At 36.0% G+C, this 25260-nt stretch overlaps 1 protein-coding gene across 2 annotated transcripts in view; it reads right to left on the reverse strand.

Moving 5' to 3' along the window:
* SRBD1 (S1 RNA binding domain 1) overlaps positions 1–25260 on the reverse strand; it is a 222224-nt gene that overhangs the window by 83302 nt on the left and 113662 nt on the right. For both annotated transcript variants that reach the window (XM_082851880.1, XM_082851879.1), the window contains exon 16: positions 17201–17283. In XM_082851880.1, the coding sequence (XP_082708006.1) occupies positions 17201–17283 (83 nt within the window). The remainder of the gene's footprint in view (positions 1–17200; positions 17284–25260) is intronic.

Genomic DNA, 25260 nt, shown 5'->3' on the forward strand with positions numbered 1-25260 from the left:
GTCACACCGTCTATAACAAAAAAGCACTCTTCCCACATTACTTTATCTTTAAAAATACATATTTATATAGAGAAAGACTATCATTTATGTAATGCCTTTGAGATCAAAGAGAAAAAAATTACTAAAAATATTCTAAATTCCATTTTAATCTTAAACCTATCAAAGGAAGAAGAAATTGTTACATTACTTTGGAGTTTATGAAAATAAAAATTCGTGGCACCATAGTTTTTAAAGGGATGTTTTTTTGAAGTAACTGCACTGTGAAAAGATTCATTAAGAGAGAAACTTTTCCATTCCTAGAGAAGCTGCGATTTAATCATGATTAGAAACCCTTTTTGCTCTATTTTGAAGAATAAAACTAAATGAAGCAACAGAAACCTCACCTTTCTGGCTTGTTTTCTTAAAACCCAGGGTTACTCTTATTTCAAAATGGACCTCACTCAGCATAATCCAGATTGAAAGGGGTTTGTTTATAAAATGTCCTCGATAGGTTCTCTTTAGGGTAAGAGGCACATTCAGCTTTTTTTTTTTTTTAGCTAGTAAAGCTACCCAGGAGGCTGAAACATCACCTTGGACTCTCAGAATTTAACTTTCCTTTCATTCTTGGCTTCGACACTGGAACAGGATTGTAAGAAGACAGAAAAAGAAGGAACAAAGGAACAAAACCATGTCCTTCCACGCTAAAAAAAAAATCTATCCTGCTGCCCACATCAGTGCTGCCTAACTACACTCAGGAAAAGAGAACAAAGGAAAGAAAAGAAAGAAAAAGAAAAAAGGAAGGAAAGGAAGGAAGAAAGAAAGGGGAAAGAGGAAGGAAGGAAAGAAGGAAGGGAGGGAGGAAGGAAAGGAAGGAAGGAAGGAGGGAGGGAGGAAGAGAGAGAAAATGAGAGAACACAGAACCCTTTTCTGATTGGCAGTAGTCTACAAGACGGGGAAGTTACACTGAAACTCCCTCATTAGAAAACACACACAAGACACCCTCTACATTCCCTCAAGCCTGAAATGAATTTCAGAAACCTCTTCAGGCATCTTTCTTTTATTACAACCCACATTCATATTTCAGTAGAATCACTACAGGGGAATCACTAATTTTTTATCTAAACTATGACGTTTTGGCAAATGCTATATAACCAACTATAAATCTACAACAAGCCTCAAATACTAAAGACTTGGTAATTATATGATGAGAAACAGCTTGATTATGGGCGAGGCAAGGCAGGCTGTCAACAAACAAACAGCTGTTTCTTATTGACAATCCATAACCAGATCATGCATCCCAACCAAGTGAGGAGTTTGTTTCTGTTGTGTTTGTTTTTGACTGTTCTACCCTCTTCCCCTCCCACCTCCAAAATACTGAGTCAATTTAAACATTAGATGTGAACCACAACAGAAGAATCAGATATGCAAGGATAACAAGTAAAGCACTACAGACTTACAAAACATTCTCTAGGTAATAACTAACAGAAGTTTAAAGTGTACTTTCTAATTCAACTTCAAATGCCTATCTTTCCCTGTGCAACACGTCCTGTCATTACTATTTATATGAGGCAGCTCAGGCAATGGGCCTGTTTCCTCATTCCTGGATTATGAGCACAGCAATGCCGCCACTCTGATCCTTTGTTCTGGAAGTTTTCCTTGCAGATTCTTCTGTCCTCCCTTTTAGCAGAAGGCAATGAACATGCTTATACCTGCTAGTGTGAACTAAATGACCTCTAAGGTCCCTTGTGACTTGAAATTAAATGATTCTAGGAATACTTGAGAAGCTCAGCATATGAATAAATAATAGAAATAAATAGAACCTTAACACAAAGGTTTAAAAAAAACCCCACCAACATAAATGGAATCTGTTTATTTGATAGTTCCATCATATGAAATAAAATGCACCTTTGGGCATTTTCATATATATGTGAAATATATATCTGAAATATATATATTCCTTTTAACATTCAGAAACCATACAGATAACCTTATTTTATTTTCCAACAAGGCATGAAGAAGTAAAATTAGTTTCCCAAGGTCACAAAGCAAATGCAGCTAAACCAAAACAAGACCACAGCTCCCTTTGGTGAACTGGGGCTTTTTTTTTTTTTTTTTTTTTTTTTTTTGTGGTACGCGGGCCTCTCACTGTTATGGCCTCTCCCGTTGTGGAGCACAGGGTCCAGACGCACAGGCTCAGCGGCCATGGCTCACGGCCCCAGCCACTCCGCGGCATGTGGGATCCTCCCGGACCGGGGCACGAACCCGTGTCCCCTGCACCGGCAGGCGGACTCTCAACCACTGCGCCACCAGGGAAGCCCTGAACTTGGGCTTTGTGTTCCATTTCACTGAACCACACTGAAATGAGGAAAGGACCCGTGAGAACGTTTACACAATTTCAGTCTAAGGTAAGTTCCCTTTAAACACACCCTGAATTATAACTACGCAACTGCAAGGGGGGGCATATGTCAAAGAGCATAGTTATGTGCCCTAAGTATGACTAACCAAGTATTTTAATCTAGAATCCAAATTTCCTTTGCAAACTTAATGATAAATACAGAATTTCTCTACAAGAAGGTATCTCCTGTCTCACTCTCAACTACAGTGTTCCACTTTATTTAAAACCACGTCCTTACCATAATTTTTAAATCTCAATCCTTTAAAAAGTAACCAAACCATGATGAAGACAAATGCACATGGTGTCAAACATACTGTCTCTCGGAATGTGCAAAACTTGGTTTCATTCTACTAGTAAGGATACCTGAAAGTTTGAGAAGCCCAACCAATGTCATTAAAATTAAGTCTTGCCTACAATCCAATTCCTTTTAAAATTAAATTCTTACCATAGTCTGTGACCATGGATGGTCATAACTAATCACTGTGGCTGAATCAGTCTCAAAGTGGACACGTTCTCACCAGGACTGACAGCACGTGATGACTAAATAACAACATAACCACGGGTGCCAGTGTCCCCTCCCAGTCCACCCTGTTTACATAAACCACAGGCCTGGACCTCCCTCCTCTACACTGTCTCTAAACTATACAAATAATGTTTCTTCTGGCCTTTGCCAACTCGCTGGGGAAGCGCTATGAGGGAATGACATAATTTTTAGAGGAAATTTAGGGCTCTGAAGAGATATGTGGTGTGTCACTCCAAAGAAGCAGAGAGAAAATATAAAACTGACTGTCATCCTTACTTTCATAGAGCCTTGTAATATGCCAGGTATAAAATGCTTTAATGAATTCTTATCAGTTAAGACTGATTGATTTCTGAGTCCTTCTGTTTGTAAGTGGTTGACACTTGGCACATCTGGAAAACGAAGGGGTCTTTCAAAAATACTGCCAGGAAGATGACCTATTTTCCATCAGGTTCACATCACCAGATGATGCTGGATATGGCACAACTCCAGAGAAAACAACCTTTTCTTGGTCTCTCAGTGGCTGTTGCTATGAGTATACAACAAGTGCTTTATACCCCTACAAGCTCATCAGGTGGATCGCTGTTCTGTTAATTTCCTTCTAGAGTGTGTGTACTTCTAGGTGGCATGATATCCTCACCTTCTCCCATAATCACCCCCCACTTCCAAAAAAACATTTGTCAGAGACTGTTTTACCTAAGATTGATTTTCTTTTCTACTACAGCATTTGTTTATAAATGCATCCAACAAAAGGGAAGAACAACAGGTGCCTCACTTTTTCTTAACTCATATCTGATACCAGATAGCTATCCTCATTGGTGGAGGGGTTAGCAGATTGACTTATTTATGGAGTCCTCCTCTGAGGTATATGTGGGCTACCTGGAAACCGTAAAGATGTTACCCACTTCCCTAATACCCTAACACATGAGCCCCCTTCTTTTCCCCCCCCCTACTTAACTTGCAGAACTATTTAGATCATTCACATTCATTAAATACCCAAAATAAAATAAAGGAAAAAATTTCAAGTTTAAAGTTGGACAAAAACCTTACAGGGGAAAAAAAGGAAGAAACCATTTTGTAGATAAACTTCATGCTCTGGTGCTGAAAGTTAAGGTCCACAAATCAAAAAGCAGTCATTTCTACAGAGCTAGGCTTTTCCACCGCTCTCTCAGTGAATCACGCTGTGGTTAGTTGAAAGTGCTGTTCACATAATAAATTAACCACCTCATTTCCTTCATCACCAAAATATACATAGCACCCCCATACAGATTTGTTTTAATAAAAGTAATAAAGCAAGCCCAGAGGTTATGGCTGTTATGACACAATCACACCTCTGAGATTTAAAAACACTCACTTGCACATCATGCCTCAAAAAGTCTTTGCAATCCACCCTCCAACGAAATCTAACTGCACTCATACTCTCTGGCCCCATTTATTCCAAATAAATAATGAACAAAAGCCTTGTATATGGCAGGAGAAAATTCTCCCTTTCAGTTATACATTTGAAAAGAAAATATATCTTTTTTAATAATACTGTACAATAAACAGCTTGGGTAGCCTGATCTAGATTATTAAAGAAAATATATCACCAGAGGGACTTCCCTAGTGGCACAGTAGTTAAGAGTCCACCTGCCAATGCAGGCGACACGGGTTCAAGCCCTGGTCCAGGAAGATCCCAGATGCTGCGGAGCAACTAAGCCCGTGCGCCACAACTACTGAGCCTGTGCTCTAGAGCCCGCGAGCCACAACTACTGAGCCCACATGCCACAACTACTGAAGCCCATGCACCTAGAGCCCATGCTCTGCAACAAGAGAAGCCACCGCAATGAGAAGCCCAAGCACGGCAATGAAGAGTAGCCCCCACTCACCACAACTAGAGAAAGCCCGGGCGCAGCAATGAAAACCCAACGCAGCCAAAAATAAATAAATAAATAAATTTATTTAAAAAAAAGAAAGAAAGAAAATATATCACCAGAGTTAACAGTGCACAAAGAAGGCAGCCAACTAGCCTACTATCTCACCCAAAACCAAAGATATCTTCTAAAGTTAATTGTTCAAAAAGAAAAACAACTCGTGTTTATTTCTGTGGAAGTGAGAAACAATCTTCATTCTATATAAATCCAGCCAAATTAGTTTTTCTTACCTGTAATGCTATTTAAAATTATTGAGAAAAACCCAGGGAAAAAGACCTCTCATTGATATAATTTTTCCTCAATACAGACTTTTCTCCTTAGAACTCCTTTCCATGATCACCAGAAGAAAGACATTGTAACACAACTGTCCACAGCATAAGAGATTTGCTGGACAAATGTGCCATGAGTGAACTCATACCATAAATGAACAAGGCCCATTTTCCTGTGTCTGCACCACATTACAATCACTTTGCAGACAGTTCATTTCTGACCTAAATTCTATCAAACTCACAGTCCTTTCTATAGGATCATGCATTTAATGCATATTATTACTATGATAATGATGAAGACTTCCCCTTGAATTTAAAATATAATCTTACTAGTAATTAAATTTATCTGTGCTATTCTCAAAGCCCACGATCAACACCCACCTCCAACACACATATTTAGAGGAATGAGTTGATCAACATTCCTGAACAACATCAAATATATAGAACATAGTTTTTAAATTCTCGAAGTGGCCTTCCTAATATTTACACATTTTATTTCTCTTCCCAATCGCTATAATTATCTAGCACAATCCTTACATTTGAGTTTTCAATAATTCTTTCTAATATGAACATTATTATATTATACAGATAGTAGTGTTTTGCACTGAGTAAAGAATTACATCTCAGGTTCTCTCTTTAGTATGCCAAACAATTATCCACACATAATTATATACAAATATTCAGCAAAATAAATAGTAATATCTATATGAATGCCAGAATTAAACATCTTTGCAACAATCGTATTTTTAGTCTATAGGCTATCCATCCACGTACAACCAATATCAGACCTAACCAGTATACTAAAAACCTCCTTAGAGCTCTGTGGAGAACAAAGATGAAATTTTAAAGAATTTCCATAAGCTTACATTTTAATAGACAATTTCACTTTAAAGGAAAGAGTCTATTCTGATGAATTCCATGGCAACAAAGATTTTTCTTTGATAAGGATATTATACTGTATTAATCATAGATCCTTAGAAATACTGATTTACTAATTTAATCACAATCAAAGAACATTCCTATATAAGTGCTCCCTCTGATCTGTCCCGGTAAAAATTATTTCCATAGGGAAAAGGATGTGTGTTGTTGGGAAGAAAGAAATGAAGAGATACGTGCTATGAAGACTAGTTCTTTCATCCCCAGCAATCCTTTACATTCCACAGCCATTCTCACTCCACATGGCTATTCTAATGTTCTCTGCTCCTTAAGTTCTCGCTTTTCCCGAAAAGAGATTCATTAAAAAAAATACTAGTAACCAACACTTCAAGTTTACCAAACAAAATTTTTAAGTGAGAGGGTGTAAAATTTTATGGTGCGTTCACAACAGAGTGAAAAGTATAATAAGTGAGCAACTATACCGATAATCTACCATTCGTTCATTCATTCAGCAAATACAATACTTACTGAGTATCTATGTGTGCCAGGTCCTGGGAGCTGTGGATAGAGGTGGAAACACCTTGTCCTCATATGAGAGTTTACATTCCATTAGAGGAGAGACAGTAAACAAAAGAATACTATGATTTCAGCAATCTTAAAACTAGCAGCTGTTTCTTTGGGGTGGGGGATGAGGCGTATACAACAGTAGGCTCCTACTTCAAAGAGAAAAAAAATGTTCAACCCCTCCCAGTCCTGCTCTCTTCCACTTCTTCCCAGTCACCCACCACCCCAGGAGCTTCTCTCTTCTGAACTCTTGTCCATTTCCTTCCTTAGCCTATTTCTTAGGTAAGCTGTGGGTGTCATCTCCTCAGGCATCTAGCTTCCTCTCTCTCTAGCATCTTCAACTTCTCCCTCTTTGTTTCTACTTCCTTCCTATAAACATTTAAACACATTTAAATCCTGACCTCCTTTGAAAATTCTCTCCTTTAAAGATCTGTATATACCTGTCTCTAAGTGCTCACCTTTCATTCAGTCCTCAATCTACTTCTGACTTCTGCCTCCACTACTCCAATGAAATTATTCTCGTTAGGGTCACCATCAACAATAAAAAATAATAAAACATGAAAGACACATTTTTAGTTCTTATCCTACCTTTATTTTTTTCAGTGTTTTACAATATTGATTTTTGCTTCTCAAGCTCTCATCCCCCTTAGATACTGGCATGTCCTGATTTTCCTTCTACATTACAAATACTGTAATGTGAATTCAAAACACCTGGAAATCTTGTTAAAATCAGATTCTGATTCAACGGGTCTGGGGTACCGCCCAAGAGGCTTTCAGTAGGGTCTCTTGCTACTCAAAGTATAATCCTCAGACAAACAGCATTGGTATCACCTGGGAGTCTATTAGAAACGCAGAATCTCATGCCCCACCTTAGACCAACTGAATCAAAATCTGCATTTTAACAAGACCTTGTGAAGGGTTTTTTTACATTCAAGCTTGAGAAGCATTAGAGACCAGTGGTTCTCAAACCTTAGCCATTAAAACACAGATTCCAGTGCCCCACCCACAGAATTTGTGATCCTATATGTCTGGGAAGGGGGTGCAAGAATTTGCATTTCTAACAAGTTCTCAGATGATATTGATGCTGCTGGTCCAGGGACTGTACTTTAAGAAGCAGTGGTTCTTAACCCTGCCAGTACATTAGAATCACCTGTGGAATTTTAAAAAGTTTGTTGATGTCTAGGGCCTACCCCAGACCAATTAAACTAAAATATCTGGGGAGGTAGTGTAGGCTAGGATTATTAAAAGCTCCCTTGCCTAATCTTAAGGTTTCTAATTTAGGTAATTTAGGAGTCTGTTGGTTGTGGGGGTGTAGTGGTGAAAAGAAAATAGTATAGGATGAATGCTAGTCATATTATGGTAACATTATTACAACACATTATACTATAACCCCTTAAACATCTGTTCTACCCAACTCTGCCCTGTAAATAAACACTAGAAGTTATAACAGTCTACAGGTTTGTCTTAGGCCATGTCTCTGAAATGACCATTTCAGGTAATGGAGCAAAGCAAATAATATTTAATTCTTAAAATTCACAGAGAAGAATCCAATATTTGTGAAATGAAAAAATATAGTGTTAAAACTCTGCATTAAAGTGTATTTGATTTGCTGTGAAATTAGTCTTAAAGATGAAAATTTGAAAGAATATTATGAAGACAAATGTAACCTAGTATTAAAAGTATTTTTTCATTTTCACTGGAAAATGAAAATAGCTTTATTATTTTTCTGGTTACATAAATCCTCACAGTAACACACACACACACACACACACACACACACACACACACACACACACGCACACACACACCAACGTATAAGGCAGAAATTAAAACCAACTGAAAGCCAAAGTTCCTGAGATAAAACACATTTATCATTTGACCCAGCTTTCTTGCATCTTTTTATAAAATTTGACTTACTTAACAAAAAAGTTATAAAGTATAAAGGACACCATGTACCCACCAAACAGCCTAAGAAATATAATATACAGTTGAAACTCCTGTTATACCCTTCCCCGTTCCCATTCCCCTCCCATCTCATGCCCCACTCAAGGTAACCACTACCTTAGATTCCAGTACTTATTTCTATATTCTTACTTTGTACATTGGTATTCATAAATAGTACACAGTATTATTTTTCATATTTAAAATTTTTATACCAATCATAAAATACTATACATATTCTGCAACTTGCTTTCTCTCTTAATATTGTATCTTATGAGGTTTATCCATATTAATATAGGTAGCTCTAATTGGGTCATCTTTGCTCCTATGTAATATTCTACCATCTGAGTAGACTACAGTTTTATTTTCCTGTTTTCCAGATGAGGGACATACTGTTTCCAAATTTTTACTACTATAAATAGTGCTTCAGTGAAATTCTTGTACATGTCTTCTTGTGCACATGAGAGAGAGTTTCTCAAGGCTATAAATATCTAGCAACAAAATTAAGTTGAAGAGAATCCCAGTCTCTCAATTTACTAGTTTCCAGTTGCTCTCCAAAGAGGCTGTGCCAGTTTAGACTTCTACAAATAATGTGTAAGATTCCCAATGCTCCATATTGTTGCTAACATCCAAACTGTCAGACTAACTTTTGACAACCTGAAAGGTTTCCCATCATGGCTTTAGTTTGCATTTCCCCAATTATTAATCAGAGTGATAATTTTTTTCACATTTTTATTTTCTGTGTGTGTCTCCTCTTCTGTCAATTGCCTGTTCACGTCCCTTGCTATTTTTCTGTGGAATTGTTTTTTTCTCTTAATTTATAGCAGATCTTTATAAATTATGGATCCTTTGTAGGTTTTATGTGATGCAAATACCTTCTCCCTGTCTGCGGATTTTCTATGTACTGTTTTCTGATGCAGAGATGTTTTAGATTCTAATGCAGAACTTAAAAATCTTTTCCATTATGATAGGTAGTACCTTTAGTGTCATGTGTAATTTTTTAAAATCATTCATGATAAACCTAGTTTAAAGTACCGTGAAAATACTTCAAAGTTTTAGAAATCCTAAAAGTGATTTTTGTGCCGATGTATGAAACCAGAAGGTGAACTTAAGTAGAAACGGAAATTGATCTAGTTTCATTGTCCAAGGTCAATGACATACAAAGAGTAAGTAAACAAAAGACAAAGGTAATTACCTATTTCATTGTTAATAATTTAAGGTATTATTGGTAAAAGGTTTTTCAAACCACACCAACATTTCACATTTCTTTTAAAGATAAGTAATGGTGTTATACTAGGGTGTGTGCATATGTACATGGCTTATTACATCGTCAGTGATTTCTAAGAACCCGAGAAAACTATAGTTAATACCTCAACATAGGAAGCATAATTCAACCAGAAGTGAAAAAACATACCCAGAAAAGACCTTTTAAAACTTTAAATTTAGGAATAACCAGGAAATTCTAATATACGAGTTCATGCTCCCAGTCAAGGTCAATTACTTGTTTTTGTTCAATTATAGAAACAGCTCAGTTATGGTCAAAAATAAATGAAATACCTAAATTGGAAGGCTAAGTTTGAATTTCATGCATAAATACCTGGTAAATCAGGGATTCAAGTACAGCCCGTATCCTGGGATTTACAGTTAAGGGACAAGATTGTAAAAACGTTTGTCAAGGAACTCATCTATGTGAATACTGCCCAATTTCTAGAACAACTTCCTCTATGTTTCTTTCACATTTGTGTTTTATCCATTTCAAAATATTGCTTTAGTATAGGGGGCAAAATCCAGGTAAAGTCATCTAAGTGGATATCCATGGGACAGACTTTTTTCTATATTCCACTCTACAATAACACATAATTAAAGGAGTAAAATGTTTAAAAAGATTTGGACAAACAATACAGGACAGATGAGAATCCTTATTACCCTTTACATACCTAAACTAAAACATTTCGTAATCCCTACAATATTAACTATAAAATAGGTTTTAACAGAGTAATGTCACCACTGAAGAGTTGGGTTATTTTGGTTTTGTTTAGTTTTTATCCAGAACTGATCCCACAGAGGGGGTAGGGAAATAAAATACAAATTCCCACCTTTGAGTTTTTATGATGAAAAACTGCAGCTGGGAAGATGATTTTCCTTTTACAGTGACTCCTCATTATACATAATAATGAGGAATAAAGATGGCCTGGATATAGAAAATCCACTAAGGGTTCCAGAAACTCATTTTGGAAAACCATTTCACTCTCTAATATCATCAAATGATCTAAGAGAGAGGCACAAAGGAGGAAAGGGGACTGCCCTGTCTTTCCTACTTTACTGTGCATACTCATTAACAAATACAGGTGTAAATGAGCATGAAAGTATCTAAAACACAGTTTAAAGCAGAAATAAATAGCAAGTAAATCCAACGAACTCAAGTTGTACTCTCAGCATATGACAAGGCCAAGCTAAACCATCATTCCCCATGTCCCACAGAACTCAACAGAGCCAACCCTGCATCATCCTGCTCTCACCCTGGAGTGTTTTCTTGGGAGTAACACCAAGCCACTTTCCAGCAAAGTCTTTAGGGGTCAGTTAGGGATATGCTGTCATTCGACCACACTGGCTGCCTCTCTCTCCAGAAATAATGACAGGCATGTGTTTTTGAAATCAGCTCTCCCCATTTTCTAAGACAAGGACTGGAGTGCTGCCTTGAGCATTTTAGCTGTTATTAAACCAAAAGTATTTTAGTTTCTATTGAAATAATATTATAGCTTCTATTATTTCATCTATTTAACATTCTTTGAACAGCTTTCATTTTTAAAATCAGCACTGTTTGTCCGGCTACTCATAATTTAAATCAGAATAAATGTAAGTATTAAATTTATACTAAAAGCACTTAAAGGTCCCAACTAAAAAGAAATCCAGCCCCATTATGGTCGTACCGGAAGTCTATTGTATCAAGGTTTAAAATTAAGTGGCCCATCGGCTAGGAAATGGAAACAGATATTTGTTTTACAGCACATCTTTCCTAATACATAATCACTATAAGAAGTTTGAAAAAAAGTAAAAAAAAAAAAAAAAAAGGAAAGGAAAAGAAAAGATTCCCTAATCACACCACCAACAAAGATATAAATATCAGTCACCAGCCAGTTACCTTTTTCTTCAATGTAAATGCACATCTCTAGTTCTAAAACACAAATTGGTTTAATTCTGTATCAACAACTTTATTGCAATTTAAAAATATGTCAAGAGCAATTTCTCATGTCATTAAATCGGCCTTGAAAGCCTAAATTTTTAATGGTTGTATAAATATTTCAACTGGTGGATATACCATAACTCATTTAACTATTTTCCTATTGTAGCTGCTTCCAACATTTTGCTGTAACAGCAAACTTGTATGTGAATTTTAGAAATAGTTCTTATTACTGCCTGAGAAGAGACTCCTAAAGGAAGAACTACCAGGTCAAAGGGATGCCTTTTCTTAAAGTGCATCTTGATTGGTATTAACTATTTGCTAGAAATAACAATTTACACTTCCACCAGCAGTGTTTGTGAATGCTCATTTCACTGTACCCTTCTTACTTGTACAGCTATTTATCATTTTATTACAACTTTACTCGACTGTTAGGTTGAAATAATAACCCCTTGTCTAATTTGGGTTTGTTTGATAAAGAGAGAAATTTATATTTCATCCATGGTGAATGGTATGTAGAGGCTCTTTGTCAATGTTTTGTAAATGTTTTATATAAACCAATATATAAATGTGTACAAATCAACAAGAAAATACCAAACTCTAATAATAAAATATGTACTAGTTATATGTACATGTATATTTGTGGCCAATAACTTCCCTACTTCATTATCTGTCTTTAAACTTATGTTACATAGCACAGCAAATCCACTCCTAGGTATACATTCAAGAGAAATGAAAACATACATCATAAAAACTTGTACACAGTTTTACTATACATCCATATCTCTCTAGATAAAAAGCCAATAGACTAGTTTTGGATGGATCCACTGAACAATGCTAGCTCACCTAAGAACTGAATATCTAATGATAATTTCTTGTTGCTCACTAACCAATACCTATTTAAAAATAAAATGCTAAATCTACCCACCCCAAATAAAATAAATTAAAATAAAATAAAAACTTGTACACAAATGTTCATAGTAGCATTATTCATAATGACCCCAAAATGGAAATACCCAAACTTCCATGAACTGATAAATGGATAAACAAAATGTGGTGTATATATCCAATGAGATACTATCACCCACAAAAAGGAATGAAGTTCTGATACATGCTACACTATGGATGAACCTTGAAAACATTATGCTAAAGGAAAGAAGCCAGTCACAAAAGGCCACATATTGTATAATTTCATTTATATGACAGATCCAGAATAGATAACTCAATAGATACAGAAAATAAATCAGTAGTTGCTCTAGGGCTGGGGAAGAAGGGAGCGCTGGAGAGTGACTGCTAATGGTTTCCTTTTGGGGTGATGAAAATGTTCAAAAATTAAGGGTAAGAGTTTCACAACCCTATGAATATACTAAAAATCTTTGACTTGTACACTTTAAGTGGGTGAATTTATTCAAGTATGAATGTATGTATGATTTGTGATTATATCTCAATAAAGCTGTTTTTAAATGTATGTGTTGCTATGTTGTGGTCTATAAAGCTCCTACCAAAAAAGTGGACTTGTCTCTTACTCTAACTTTTACAAGTGTTTAATACTGTATATTTTTTGAAGCTATGTTGTTAGCATTCTATAATGCTCAGGGCAATTATACCTTCTTAAGATACTCTATCTGTAATTAATATGAAATATGCCTCTTTGACCTGTTTAATGCATTTTGCCTTAAATTCTATTTCATCTCATGTTAACACTGCTGATTTTTTCATTCGTGTGTAATATTTTTCTCCAAATTTCAAATATCAAGGTTGCTTTTTTCTTTAGAAGTACCTCTTGCACATATACATCTTAGTGCTATATTTTATTTTTAAAAGTCTGAGATTCTATTCATAGGGGAATTTACCTACTACTATACTTTCACCTTTACCTATTACTATACTTATTCCTCTCATATACTTTTATTTACTATACTTTCTTATTTTCTCTGCCTTTGGTTGGAATGATAAACTTTATTTTTTACTCTCATGATTTATATTAAATGTCCTATTTGTGGTTATTATTCATATATTTCAGATTATGTTGTTCTAAAAAATTGTAGAGTTAATCTATATCCGAATCTTTTTCCTGAAAAAGAATCCTAATACTTCATCACTTCTTTTTCTTATACCCTCTCATGCTGAGTTGATCTGATCCAGACTAATATATTTAAAGATGAACATTATAGTTAAAAAACTATGAGACTCAACAATACAAATACACTTTACTGGATACGTGTGTATTGTAAAGCTCTCCACTGTTTCCTTACCTTGATCCTGTTTCCTCACAACATGCCTTTCCCTTCTTCGGACCTCCATTCCCCCTCCCCGCCCCATCCCCCCCGACCCTCCCTCCGACACTTTAGGCAGGAGTAATTCCATAAATAATTCTTTCAAAGAAGGTCTGTAACAACCAGAGAAGGTGAATCATTACAGATCCAAAAATGCTTTTATTTTCCTCTCACACTGAATTGCTGGTTTGCCTGAATATAGAATTATAGGTTCAAAATAAAATTTTTCTCACAACTTCAAAACTACTGCATTTCTATCTTCTATTACTTGTTTTTTACCAATAATAGGACTGATGTCAACTTGATTCTTTCCTTTGTAGATAAACTATGTTTGCTCTCTGGAAGCTTTTAGTTAGTTCCTCCTTATTACTAGCATTCTGAAATTTCACAGGAAGGCATCTGAGTGTAGGTCTTTTGTTACTCTTTTATGCAGTATTCATTAGGCCTTTTCAAAAGACTTGTCTGTCAACTGGAGAAATTTCATTCTATTATTTCTGTGATTATAACTCCCCTTCACTCATTGTTTATTTGAACCTTCTGTTAGATGAATGTTGAAGCTTTAGAAGGAGCTCTACATCATATGACTTTTTGTTCATGCTTCCCACCTTTTTCAGTTTAAGACTGCACTCTAAGGAATCTCTTAGCTCAATCTTCCAATTCATTAATTTGCTTTTAGCTGTGTCCACTCTATTTCACCTGTTTATATGGGGTTCTTTTTAATCTTAACAATCATATTTAAAATTCTTACATTGGTTTAATTTCATTCTATCCCATATTTGTTTTAGAAATGCAATAACCACTTATCTCTCTGTGAATGTTAATTTAACTTATTTCAGAGTCTGTTGCCTGTTCATTGTTTCTTTGGGTGTTAGTTTTTTAAGTTTGATGCCTCATTTTTCTATCATAGGTTTTCCTCAAACATTTAGTGATTCTTGGCATCAAGATCGTTTCAGAGTCCCTCTTTGTCTGTGTATGCTGTTTCTGTTAAGCACCATGTGCCTCGAGTGATAATGTGGGATATGATGCCAGGTGTCATGTACATGTCAGGAGTTTGTCCTGCCAGGAAGAGACTCCTTGAGCTTCCTGACAATCAAAAGTTACTTGAGGGATCACCCAGCCTCTCTGGCCTCTGTGTTATACTCAGTGTTTTAGCTGGGACTCTATATTGAGGGAGGGGGGTCTCCACAGGCCTAGCCACTCTATACACACCTGCTTATCTAATCCTGCAGGTCCCCTCCCCACTACTTGAATATGATTCTGCTTTGAGAACCCTGCTGATCTATATATTTTCGGGTGTGGCTCCACCATGTTTCATTTTTCTGTGGATGTGATTCTTCAGGCTTAATATCTTTAAAGAGTTCCTCAAATTTCTACCCACTGATGGGACCCTTTCTTATTTTTCCCGGACTATTATCAATTGATTCATGTAAGTGAGTGTTTACATAGGTACAGATATATATGTACAACCTTTCTGTCATCTTACGGAATTTGGAGTTGTGCATATGCCAGTGGTGGTGGTAATTTAGTTAGAATATCATGAGCTCTGCCCACCATTTTGATCATTTTCTTAGTGTCATTATTTGCTAAATAGTCTGTACTCCAATGTTAATATGGCCATATCATATCTCTTAATCTCAGACTTGTATATCCAACTCCTAGTTTCCTGTATTTCTTACAGGCACCTCAAATTTAACATGTTTGAAACTGAATTACTAACCTTATCCTCACCAAATCTGCTCCACTCAGGCATCCTCAGGACCTTTGGAGCAAATTCTTCACAACTCCTTTTCCCTCACTATTACCAAGCAGTCCCTAAAAATAGATTTAACTTCTTTCCATTTCCACTGCCATTAACTTTGTCCAAGCCACCATTATCTTTCACCTGGAGTAGTCAGAGTCAACATTTAAAAATACAAATCAGATCACGGCATTCCTCTGCTTAAAACTCTTCCTTTACTTCTCATTGCTGTTGGAATGAATTCCAAACTGTTTTCACGTTAAATGCTATCTCTGAATCCAAATCTGGAGACTAGGTCCCTGCTATTTACTTAAAGACCACTTTGATGCCAATAGGTTACTAGCCTCCTGGGCTCTATAAGTTTGACTCTCTCTTTCCTTTGTTTCACTAAGGAACCGAGGTATTCCATAACTTCCATAACTTCACCTTAAATTAATATAACTATAATTTCTCTTAACTATGATGCCTATATCATAAAACTGCTATAAGAGGTATACTCTTTAGTTACTAGGCATTTTATCTATCTGTAGCCAGATCAGTCCCTTTAGGAAGCATCCTCGCCAGTGAACAAGTCCAGTTAAAGGTTTGGATGCTTCTTGGTCTAACTTGCTGTACAACGGGAAAACTCCAGTTAAGTCCCAATATATGACTGGTTAGTCCAGGCTCTGACAGTGTGAGCCTGGGTAAAAATCCTAACTACTCTAGGACACAGCTTCTTTTCCTGTCAGATGAGGAGGGTAGGGTTGTATGATCTCAAAGGTCTCTTCCATTTCTAGTGGCCACAGATTCCATGACTTCATATAATATTTCCTTAGAGAAAGTATAGTACCTATCACTCAAATCTCATGAAAATTATATAGAGAGTAATATTCTATTTCAGGCTTAAGAAGAACTTTCATCAAAGAGAAAATAATTCAACTTGAGGTTTCTGGAGACCACTTAAGCCAACATGGATTCATTTTGCCAAGATTTAGTGCTGCCCTCAATTGCCTAAGGAACACAATCTCAAGAACTGAAAATACAGCAGCAACACCAAGAAGCACTATTACTACTAAACAGTAACAAAAATGAAAGGTTTTAGCTCATACTGGGCAATGGCCAAAAACTAACTATAATACTCAAATAGGAATGAAAACAGGAAAAAAAAATCACAGTAGGTACCAAAGGCTTCTTCCTGAAAGATCAATAAGGATCAATAGCTCATACTGGTTTAGAAAAAGAGGCAACATACCCCCCTTTCTCCACACCCCTTCCATTTTTACAGCGACATTAAAAGGAGAGGCTCTTCAGATTAAGTTACTAGTCGTATCTAGAGTTTTAACAGTCTTTAAACTGATTATAGTCCATTATGAGCCTTAATCAAAATCATAAAGACCAGGAAAAAAACCTCCCTCCTTCCTGAATAATTTATAACACCTAACTACCTTTCCACAAACTGTATAACCTTTGGAAATGGGAACTTATTCCCACAGACAATTACCATGCCAAGTTTGAGTACTGTCTCTGTACTGACGGATTTCACAAATTAAATGATCCACACTGCTTTACCTGATACATTCCAACTCCAATGTGCTTCGGCTCAATTTTCACTAGCTCAGCTAATGGATCTTGTACACGCCTTGCTATGGAAACTGAAAAAACAGAATCAGAAAACAAGTATGGCTTAATGTAAAAGCAGTATCCAGATAATTACTATTTTAGTTCCTCATAATGCATAGTTATCCCTCTTTATTCCTCCCCCCAAGGAGGCCAACAAGTTAACCAAGTTTCAGAGTTCCTTTTTTTTTTCCCACACAAAAAGTTAATGCAAAATTTCAGGATTAATTATGTCACCAGAACTCCTAGGTATTCCTGAGCACGAACACACTGAAAGCGTTATACATTTGAAAAAACAAATAAAACACTTAGTTGCTATATTTATACAATTACCTGTTCGTTCTTTAAATATAGTATAGTAGGGCACCTCACACTTTAAAGAACAAGTAGATATTTGTTTTACTTTTAAATAATCCTGCATTGCTATAAACACGATACACATTTGTACATTAAATATGCTTATTAGGACTAGATCCTGATAAAGATGAGTAAATGATAGAATCATATCTTATGGCAATAAGAGATCGTTAGTTGATTAGTGAATACTCTTGAATCACCTTGAATATGATTGCAAGATTAGTCTGAGAAGTGATCTGCGTCCCAACTGCTTGTTCCTAACACATGCACAGTCCTAATTACATCCCTTTCTTGACCATTACTTTCCATTTTTAAGAGACTTGAGAGTTAACTTTAAACATCCTTCGTGTCATGATTTTTATTTAGTCATCATTTATTATCATCTTTTTAAAAGCCATATGTTATTAACAAAATCTCATAACTAATTTAGCTTATAAGATAGATTTAGTTAGAGAAAAGAAATTTAGTTGCATTGAGTGTTTACAAATGAACAGCTTTTATTTTCTAAACACATGAAAGCTAGTCAGTGTCACCTACTCATACAGAAGGTTGGATGAAATATAAATTCATTAAGTAAAAACACTAAGGCCATTAAAGGAAACGCCATGCCTGTTTTCGTGTTAAACTGTTCAAGGTCTGGTAAAAGAAGCCAACTTCTTAGACGTAACTATCAGATTCTCCAGTCAGTGATTTGTGCCACCTCTCATCAGAGATAAGATCTACTGTGAACGTAAAGTTCACTGCACATTCAAGTCTTTTTCATATCTTTTATGATTACTGCTAACAGACAGTGACAATGGCAGCTTGCAAAGCAAGCTTAGAGAGCAATAAGCTGATGTTTTACAATCTGCCTATTTCTCCCACAAAAGAGATGGGGATTCCAAGGCCTTCACATACACCTTTCTCATCAAATCTCATAAAAAGTTAATTAGTGCAAGCATGCCAGGTTATAGGAGAAATGGTTTCCTTTAATAACCACATTTATAGTCATATGAAAACATATGCCACAAGAGAAATACCTGATATCCTCTAAAACCAAATAGTCAGGCCTCCATATCTGTGGGTTTCACATCCACAGATTCAACCAACTATGGATCAAAAATATTCGAAAAATAAGTTCCATAAAGTTCCAAAAAGGAAAGCTTGAATTTGATGCTCTCAGCAACTATTTATATTGCACTTACAACTATTTACATAACATTTACATTGTATTAGGTATTATAAGTAATCTAGAGATGATTCAAAGTATATTGGAGGATGTGCATAGGTTATATGCAAATACTATGCTATTTTATGTAAGGGACTTGAGCATCCTTGGATTTTGGTATCTGAGACGGGTCCTGAAACCAGTCTCCTGTGGATACCAAGGGACAACTCAACTGTATTATTTCTTTATTCTAGCCTTTACATATATTATACAATAAGAGTGATTTTCAAACACGTACATACATTGCCAAAATATTTTCGGATTAAAAAAACAACCCACAACAGTAGACCAAGTTAAGGTAACAGGCATCAGAACGTTTGCTGTGTAGGAAGGCAATATTAGAAATTCAATAAAAGTATATCAATAATAGGTAAATCTCTCAAATCTACACCTTCAGGAAAACCCACATTATGAAAACCTAAACTTAGAAATTGTGTGAGTAGATCCCATATTTTAACATTTCTGAAATACCCAAAAGGCTTTTCAACTATTTTCTACTGGATTCCCTCCTAACAGTTCACTGCCAGTGTATCCTTTGTTCATCCTAATATTGCTAAATATTAGCAACAATGGATTTAAAATGATGGCTTCTAGATAACATATTAATTCTACAATAAGTCCCAATGGCTTCTGGAGTTACACTGTACCCAGTAAACAACCCCCAACATAGATCTAGTATTTCTAGAATTGGCATTTCACTTTCAGATGCTGTTCATTCTGTGTAGCATAGAAACCCAAGCATGGAAGAGATGAGAGGCAGGAGGAGGGAGAGAGATGAACATTGTTTAAAGTAGAATTCGAAAAGTAGTACGCTCAGGCTTTGGAGAAAAGATGGTGGTGTTTTCCTGCTGGCAGAATAATCAAGAGAAGGGTTATGCAATAAACAGTAATAATGATCAGGCTGACAACAGATTTCTGAAAGTAAGAGACAGATAAGTAGTTCAGGCAAAAGGAGTTTAACAGATTGCTGATAAAAAAAAAAAGAAGAGGGAGTAAGAATCATGGCCCGAAAACTTGGGGCACATTCATATTTTGAGACAGAAAAGAGAAGGAGGAAATGGTGAAAGAGGCAGAGAAGGAATGGTGAGGAAAGTATAGCAGAAGAAGTCAAAAAGACTTCTGGAACATGTTACTTATGTAACATGTTACCCTATGTCCCTATGTCCCCAAGTTTTTACTCCTAGGTACATACTCAAAAGAAATGAAAACATCGGTCTACATAAAATCTTGTACATGGATGTTCACAGCAGCATTATTCATAATAGCCAAAAAGGTGAAAACAACCCAAATATCCAACAACTGCTAAATGGATGAATACAATGTGGTATACCTGTATAATGGTAAATTACTTGGCAATACAAAGGAATGGAGTACTGATATATGCTACAGCATGAGTGAACTTTGAAAACACTATGCTAAGTGAAAGAAGCCAGCCAATCACAAAAGACCTCATATTGTAATGATTCCATTTATATGAAATATCCAGAATAGGCAAATCCACAGAGACAGAAGGTAGATTAGTGTTTTCCAGGGATTGGGAAGAAGAGGGGAAGGGGGACCGATTGCTAATGGGTATAGGGTTTCTAGGGGCGATGAAAATATTCTAAAATTGGATAGTGGCAATAGTTACACAACTCTGACTATACTAAAAAATGATGACATATACTTTAAAAGGGTAAACTGTATGCTAGGTAAACTATATCTCAATGAAGTTGTTATGTATTTTTTAAATGCAGTTTGTCCAAATGTATGGCAAATATTGACTATTTTGCCCACATGTAACGTCAACACTTCTCTGTATCACTGCGACTATTTACCACTGTTTAGGAAGTTCTAGTTAACGCAATTGGAAGAGAAAAGAAAGAAGGTATAATTACTCAAAAGACAGAAACTAGATTATTATTACTTGCAGATGATGACTGTCTACTTAGAAAACCCAAGCAAGTCAACTGAAAAAATATCAGAACTAATAAGATTTCAATCAGTTGGCTGGTGTCAAGACACCCAGACAAAAACTGATGCTCCACCATATGCCATCAACAACCAATAAGAAAATATCATGAAGGAGAATCCATTCACTGTCTGTGGTGTGTGTGTGTGTGTGTGTGTGTGTGTGTGTGTGTGTACTGCAGGTGAGTAAGAAAAATAAAATGTGCATAACCTGGATGAAGGTATAAATTTAATGGAATTTCACTGTATTTCTACAGAGTTTGAAAAATATTAGTTAAATGGCTCTAAAGTTTACATAGAAAGGAAGAAATGCATAGGACAAGTGCAATTAAAAAAAACATTAAGGCAAGTCATATTATAAGCCACAGTAATTGAGTCTTGCATTGTAGCAGAATAGACAGACCAAGGAAAAAGGGGAAAAAGTACATATAGGAATTTCGTTTTTAATAAATGGTAATTTGTTAAACGGTAATGAAACATATTGTGTAAAGGAAGACAGTAAAAAGCAGGGAAAAGGAGCTTCGACCGAGTGAAGATTATCATCCTAAAAGGTAAGCAACCAGAGAGCCATATGCAGTAGCACTGAAAACAACATTTCCCCCTCATTCATAAGGTATCTTATATCCAAAGAACAAAAGGGGTTCTATTGGTTTTGGTCTTCAGTTCCATGAAATACATAGAAGCCTAAAGCTTCTAGAGCAAATAAATGTATTGCTTAAAAGACTGTACTAAACTGTGTTCTCTTTAAAATTTGCCTTACTCTGTTATCTGAGAATATCGAAGTGGAAATCTTTATTTTTAAAGTCCAATACTCACTTCTTTTTTATACTTCCTCTTGCCATCAGACAGCAACAGAGGAATCCCCATGCTGTCTTATTTCATTCAACAACTTCAAATTAGAATTTTTTTCACTAAAAAGCTTATTAAAATGTAGGTTTAATGCTCTTAATGAAAATTTATTATAATCTTGATCCTCTAATTAGTAATTACATTTTTCAATAAGGAGCTGACAAATCTGTTGACCTAATATAAATACTCTATATCTTGATTGCAGTGGTTGTGGCTACCTGACTAGTACAAGCTTTTCAAAATTCATAGATGGTGTACCTAAAAAGGGTGAATTTTACTTTATGCAAATATACCCTTAAATTTGAAAGAAATATCTTTTCTCTAAGGATATCAAACTTTTTATTTTTCTTCTTTCTGTATAGTCTCTATTTCTTCCATGTAGTGTACCCCACCTCCCACCCCATATTTTGGCATCTGTCTTTAATAGCATAAATTTTCCTTACATGTTAAGTGACCCCAGACTTTCCTTCAGGAATAGGGTACTAAAAAGCTGACTGTAAGTGCTTTGCTCAAAGGTGAGGTTTGTCAACTGTGGGCTTCACTATAGGGTGATTTGGCCATTTCTTTGTGAAATCTCTGATCTCAGTTTCTTTAAGTGTTTTCTCTTGTGTTAGTCAGAATCCCCTAGTCTCCCACATAAGGTATCTACAACAGCATGTCAATAATTATTTAATCTCTCTTTTTTTTTAGTAGGTATTCCCACTCTCACCTATAACCCATGTCCTCCAGTGTAGAAACCTTCGGTTTAACCCTCTCTAGAGAACAATTCTCCAGTCTTCTGCAAAAGTGGAAGGAGGACAGTTACTCAACTGTGTGGAATGGGAGGTCTAATTCATTTCTTCTTTTTTTACTGATGTGAAATTCACATAACATAAACTTAACCATTTTAAGGTGTATCATTCAGTAGTATTTAGTATACTTACAACATTGTGCAAACCACCACCTCTATCAAGTTCCAAACATTTTCATCACCCCCAAAGGAAACCCTGTACACATTAAACAGTCCCTCTTCATTGTCCCCTCTCCCGAGCCCCTGGCAACCACCAATCAGCTCTCTGTGTCTGCAGATTTGCCTATTTTGGACATTTCACATATATGCAATCATACAATATGTGACCTTTGTGTTTAGCTTCTTTCACTTAGCATGTTTTCAAGGTTCATCCATGTTGTAGCATGTATCATTACTTCATTCTTTCTTATGGTTGAAAATACCCTTCCATCGTACGGATAGACCACATTTTGTTTATCTATTCACTTGCTGATGGACATTTGGGTTGTTTCCAGTTTTGGGCTATTGGGAATAGTGCTGCTATGAGCATCTGTGTACAAGTATTTGCTGAGTACCTGTTTTCAATTCTTTTGAGTATATACCAAGGAGTGGGATTGCTGGGTTATATGATATTCTATGTTTTACTTGATCTCACTGCTTTTTAAACAGACTTTCAATCAATCCTCTTATTTTAGACCCATTCTCAGCCCTCCCAAGATACCTCTAAAGGTGCTTAGTGCATTTCCTGAGTCTTTAAGGTTTCTACGATCTATTTCAGGTTAGCTCTGTTTTCTACAATGCTGTCTCAGTATTCCACTTTCTCAAGTTGGCTAGATCTCATCCGGTTTCCAGCTTCAAAACTATTGTTGCTGTTATCTCCTCTCCCATTCTCCTTGTCCTAGTAAGTTTATGCCTTCATTCTATCAAGTTACTGTCATTTTAATGAGATTTCAGAAGAGAGTGAAGGAGTAACAGGTATATTTAATCTTCATTTTAAATCAGAAATCCATAATAAACTTTTTAATACCAATTATCTACTATTCTATCCATCCAAGTTAAACTGTCTCAGTACAATGAATTTATTAGGAGGGGAATGTAAGCATATATAAGGATAACTTCTGTTTTCAATAAGCTGATAAACTGGTCAAGAAGATGTAGTAAGATAAAGGTCATTTTCTTACATATGTTTAACACTTGTATGAATGTTGAGGTTCTGTTATATTTGATATGGTAAACTTATGGAGGGTTGAAAGGTAAAACCCACACCCATAGATAGGTCAGGTCTCAGATGAAGTATGAAGTCATCCCAGGCATCAATCACTAGGAAAGAGAAAGATGCCTAGTGAGAAAAAAGGAACTGAAGTGGAAGTGGGGCCTAGAAAGCCAAGAGTGGAGACTCTCAGTTAATTTCAATATTTGCTTCCAGGACCAGACTTTGAAGACTCAGAATGTCTAGGTAGGTGTTTTGAGTTGATATGGATCAAACATAGTCACTGCCAATGTGGAAACAAGCTAAGACAAAGAAAAATGGCACACCTGCAGTGAATCACAAACTGAAGACACAACTAGGTTTTGAAATCAGAGTAACCAGGACTATATACCAATTCCCCTTTTTATTATTTCCTATTTTCATAGTCTTGTTAGAATGTTGTGATCTTGTTCCCTTATAATACTGTGGCAGTTATGCACCCACATGGGCCAGTGGTGAAGAGGAAATAGCAGCCCCCTTAGCAAAGGGAAGTCTGAGGAACTGCCACCTCCTATATAATATTTTTCTAATGCCCTGTTGGATGATTACCTTTCAGTGCCCACTTGGGAGGCTCTGAATTTTATTTTCTATAAAGAAAAGTATCCTTTTATTACAGAAGTTACGTACATAAATATTATGTACACACTTGGCTATGCGGCCTCATTAAGTCTTGGTTTCCTCATCTGTAAAGTGGGAATAATAAATGACTCATAGGGCAATTGTGAGGATTAAATAAAATAATCCTGGTAATGTATTTATTACAATGTTTCATATATATTAAGTGCTTAAAAAAGATTAGTGTTAGCAGCTCCCTCCTCCTCCTATTATTATTATTACTATTGTTATTACAAGGCAAGTACCAAAAGAGAACATGGCAAGGAGGCAGAGACCACACTGAGTTGATGTGACATAGAGAAAAGCTTCACTGAAGAAGCAAGACTTTGAGCTGGGATCTGAGTTTGAAAAGATGACCATTTTAGGGGACTTCCCTGGTAGTCCAGTGGTAAAGAATCTGCCTTCCAATGCAGGGGACGTGGGTTTGGTCCCTGGTCGAGGAACTAAGATCCCACATGCCTTGGGGCAACTAAGCCCTCGCACCTCAACTAGAAAGCCCGCGTGCCACAAACTACAGAGCCCAAGTGCTCTGGAGCCCAAGCACTCTGGAGCCCAAGCGCCACAACTAGAGAGAGAAAACCCACACGTCACAACTAGAGAGAAGGCTGAGTGCCACAATGAAGACCCGAAGCAGCCAAAGAAATTAAAATAAAATAAATAAATATTTTTAAAAGAAAAAAGAAAAGATGATCATGTTAGTCAGGGGACTGTGTCGTCGAATGAACAACTGAAGGGAAACTACAAGTTCTTTTGGATCAAAAAAGAAGTTTTTAACTTTAGATTAACGCAAAAATTTTCAAATACATATCATCAGGTGTAGATTTCAAGAACAGTCAATGAAATTTGATGAGAATATTTAAGGAAAAAAAATTAAATAAAAAGTCTATTTCCCCTAATTTGGAATTTCCCCAAATTGGGGGATTAAGAGATACAAACTACTATATATAAAATAGATAAACAACAAGGATATATTGTATAGCAATGGGAATTATAGCCATTATCTTGTAAGAAGTTAT

The sequence above is a fragment of the Leucopleurus acutus genome, assembly GCF_964270905.1.
Source record: "Leucopleurus acutus genome assembly, chromosome: 12".
Lineage (NCBI taxonomy): Eukaryota > Metazoa > Chordata > Mammalia > Artiodactyla > Delphinidae > Leucopleurus > Leucopleurus acutus.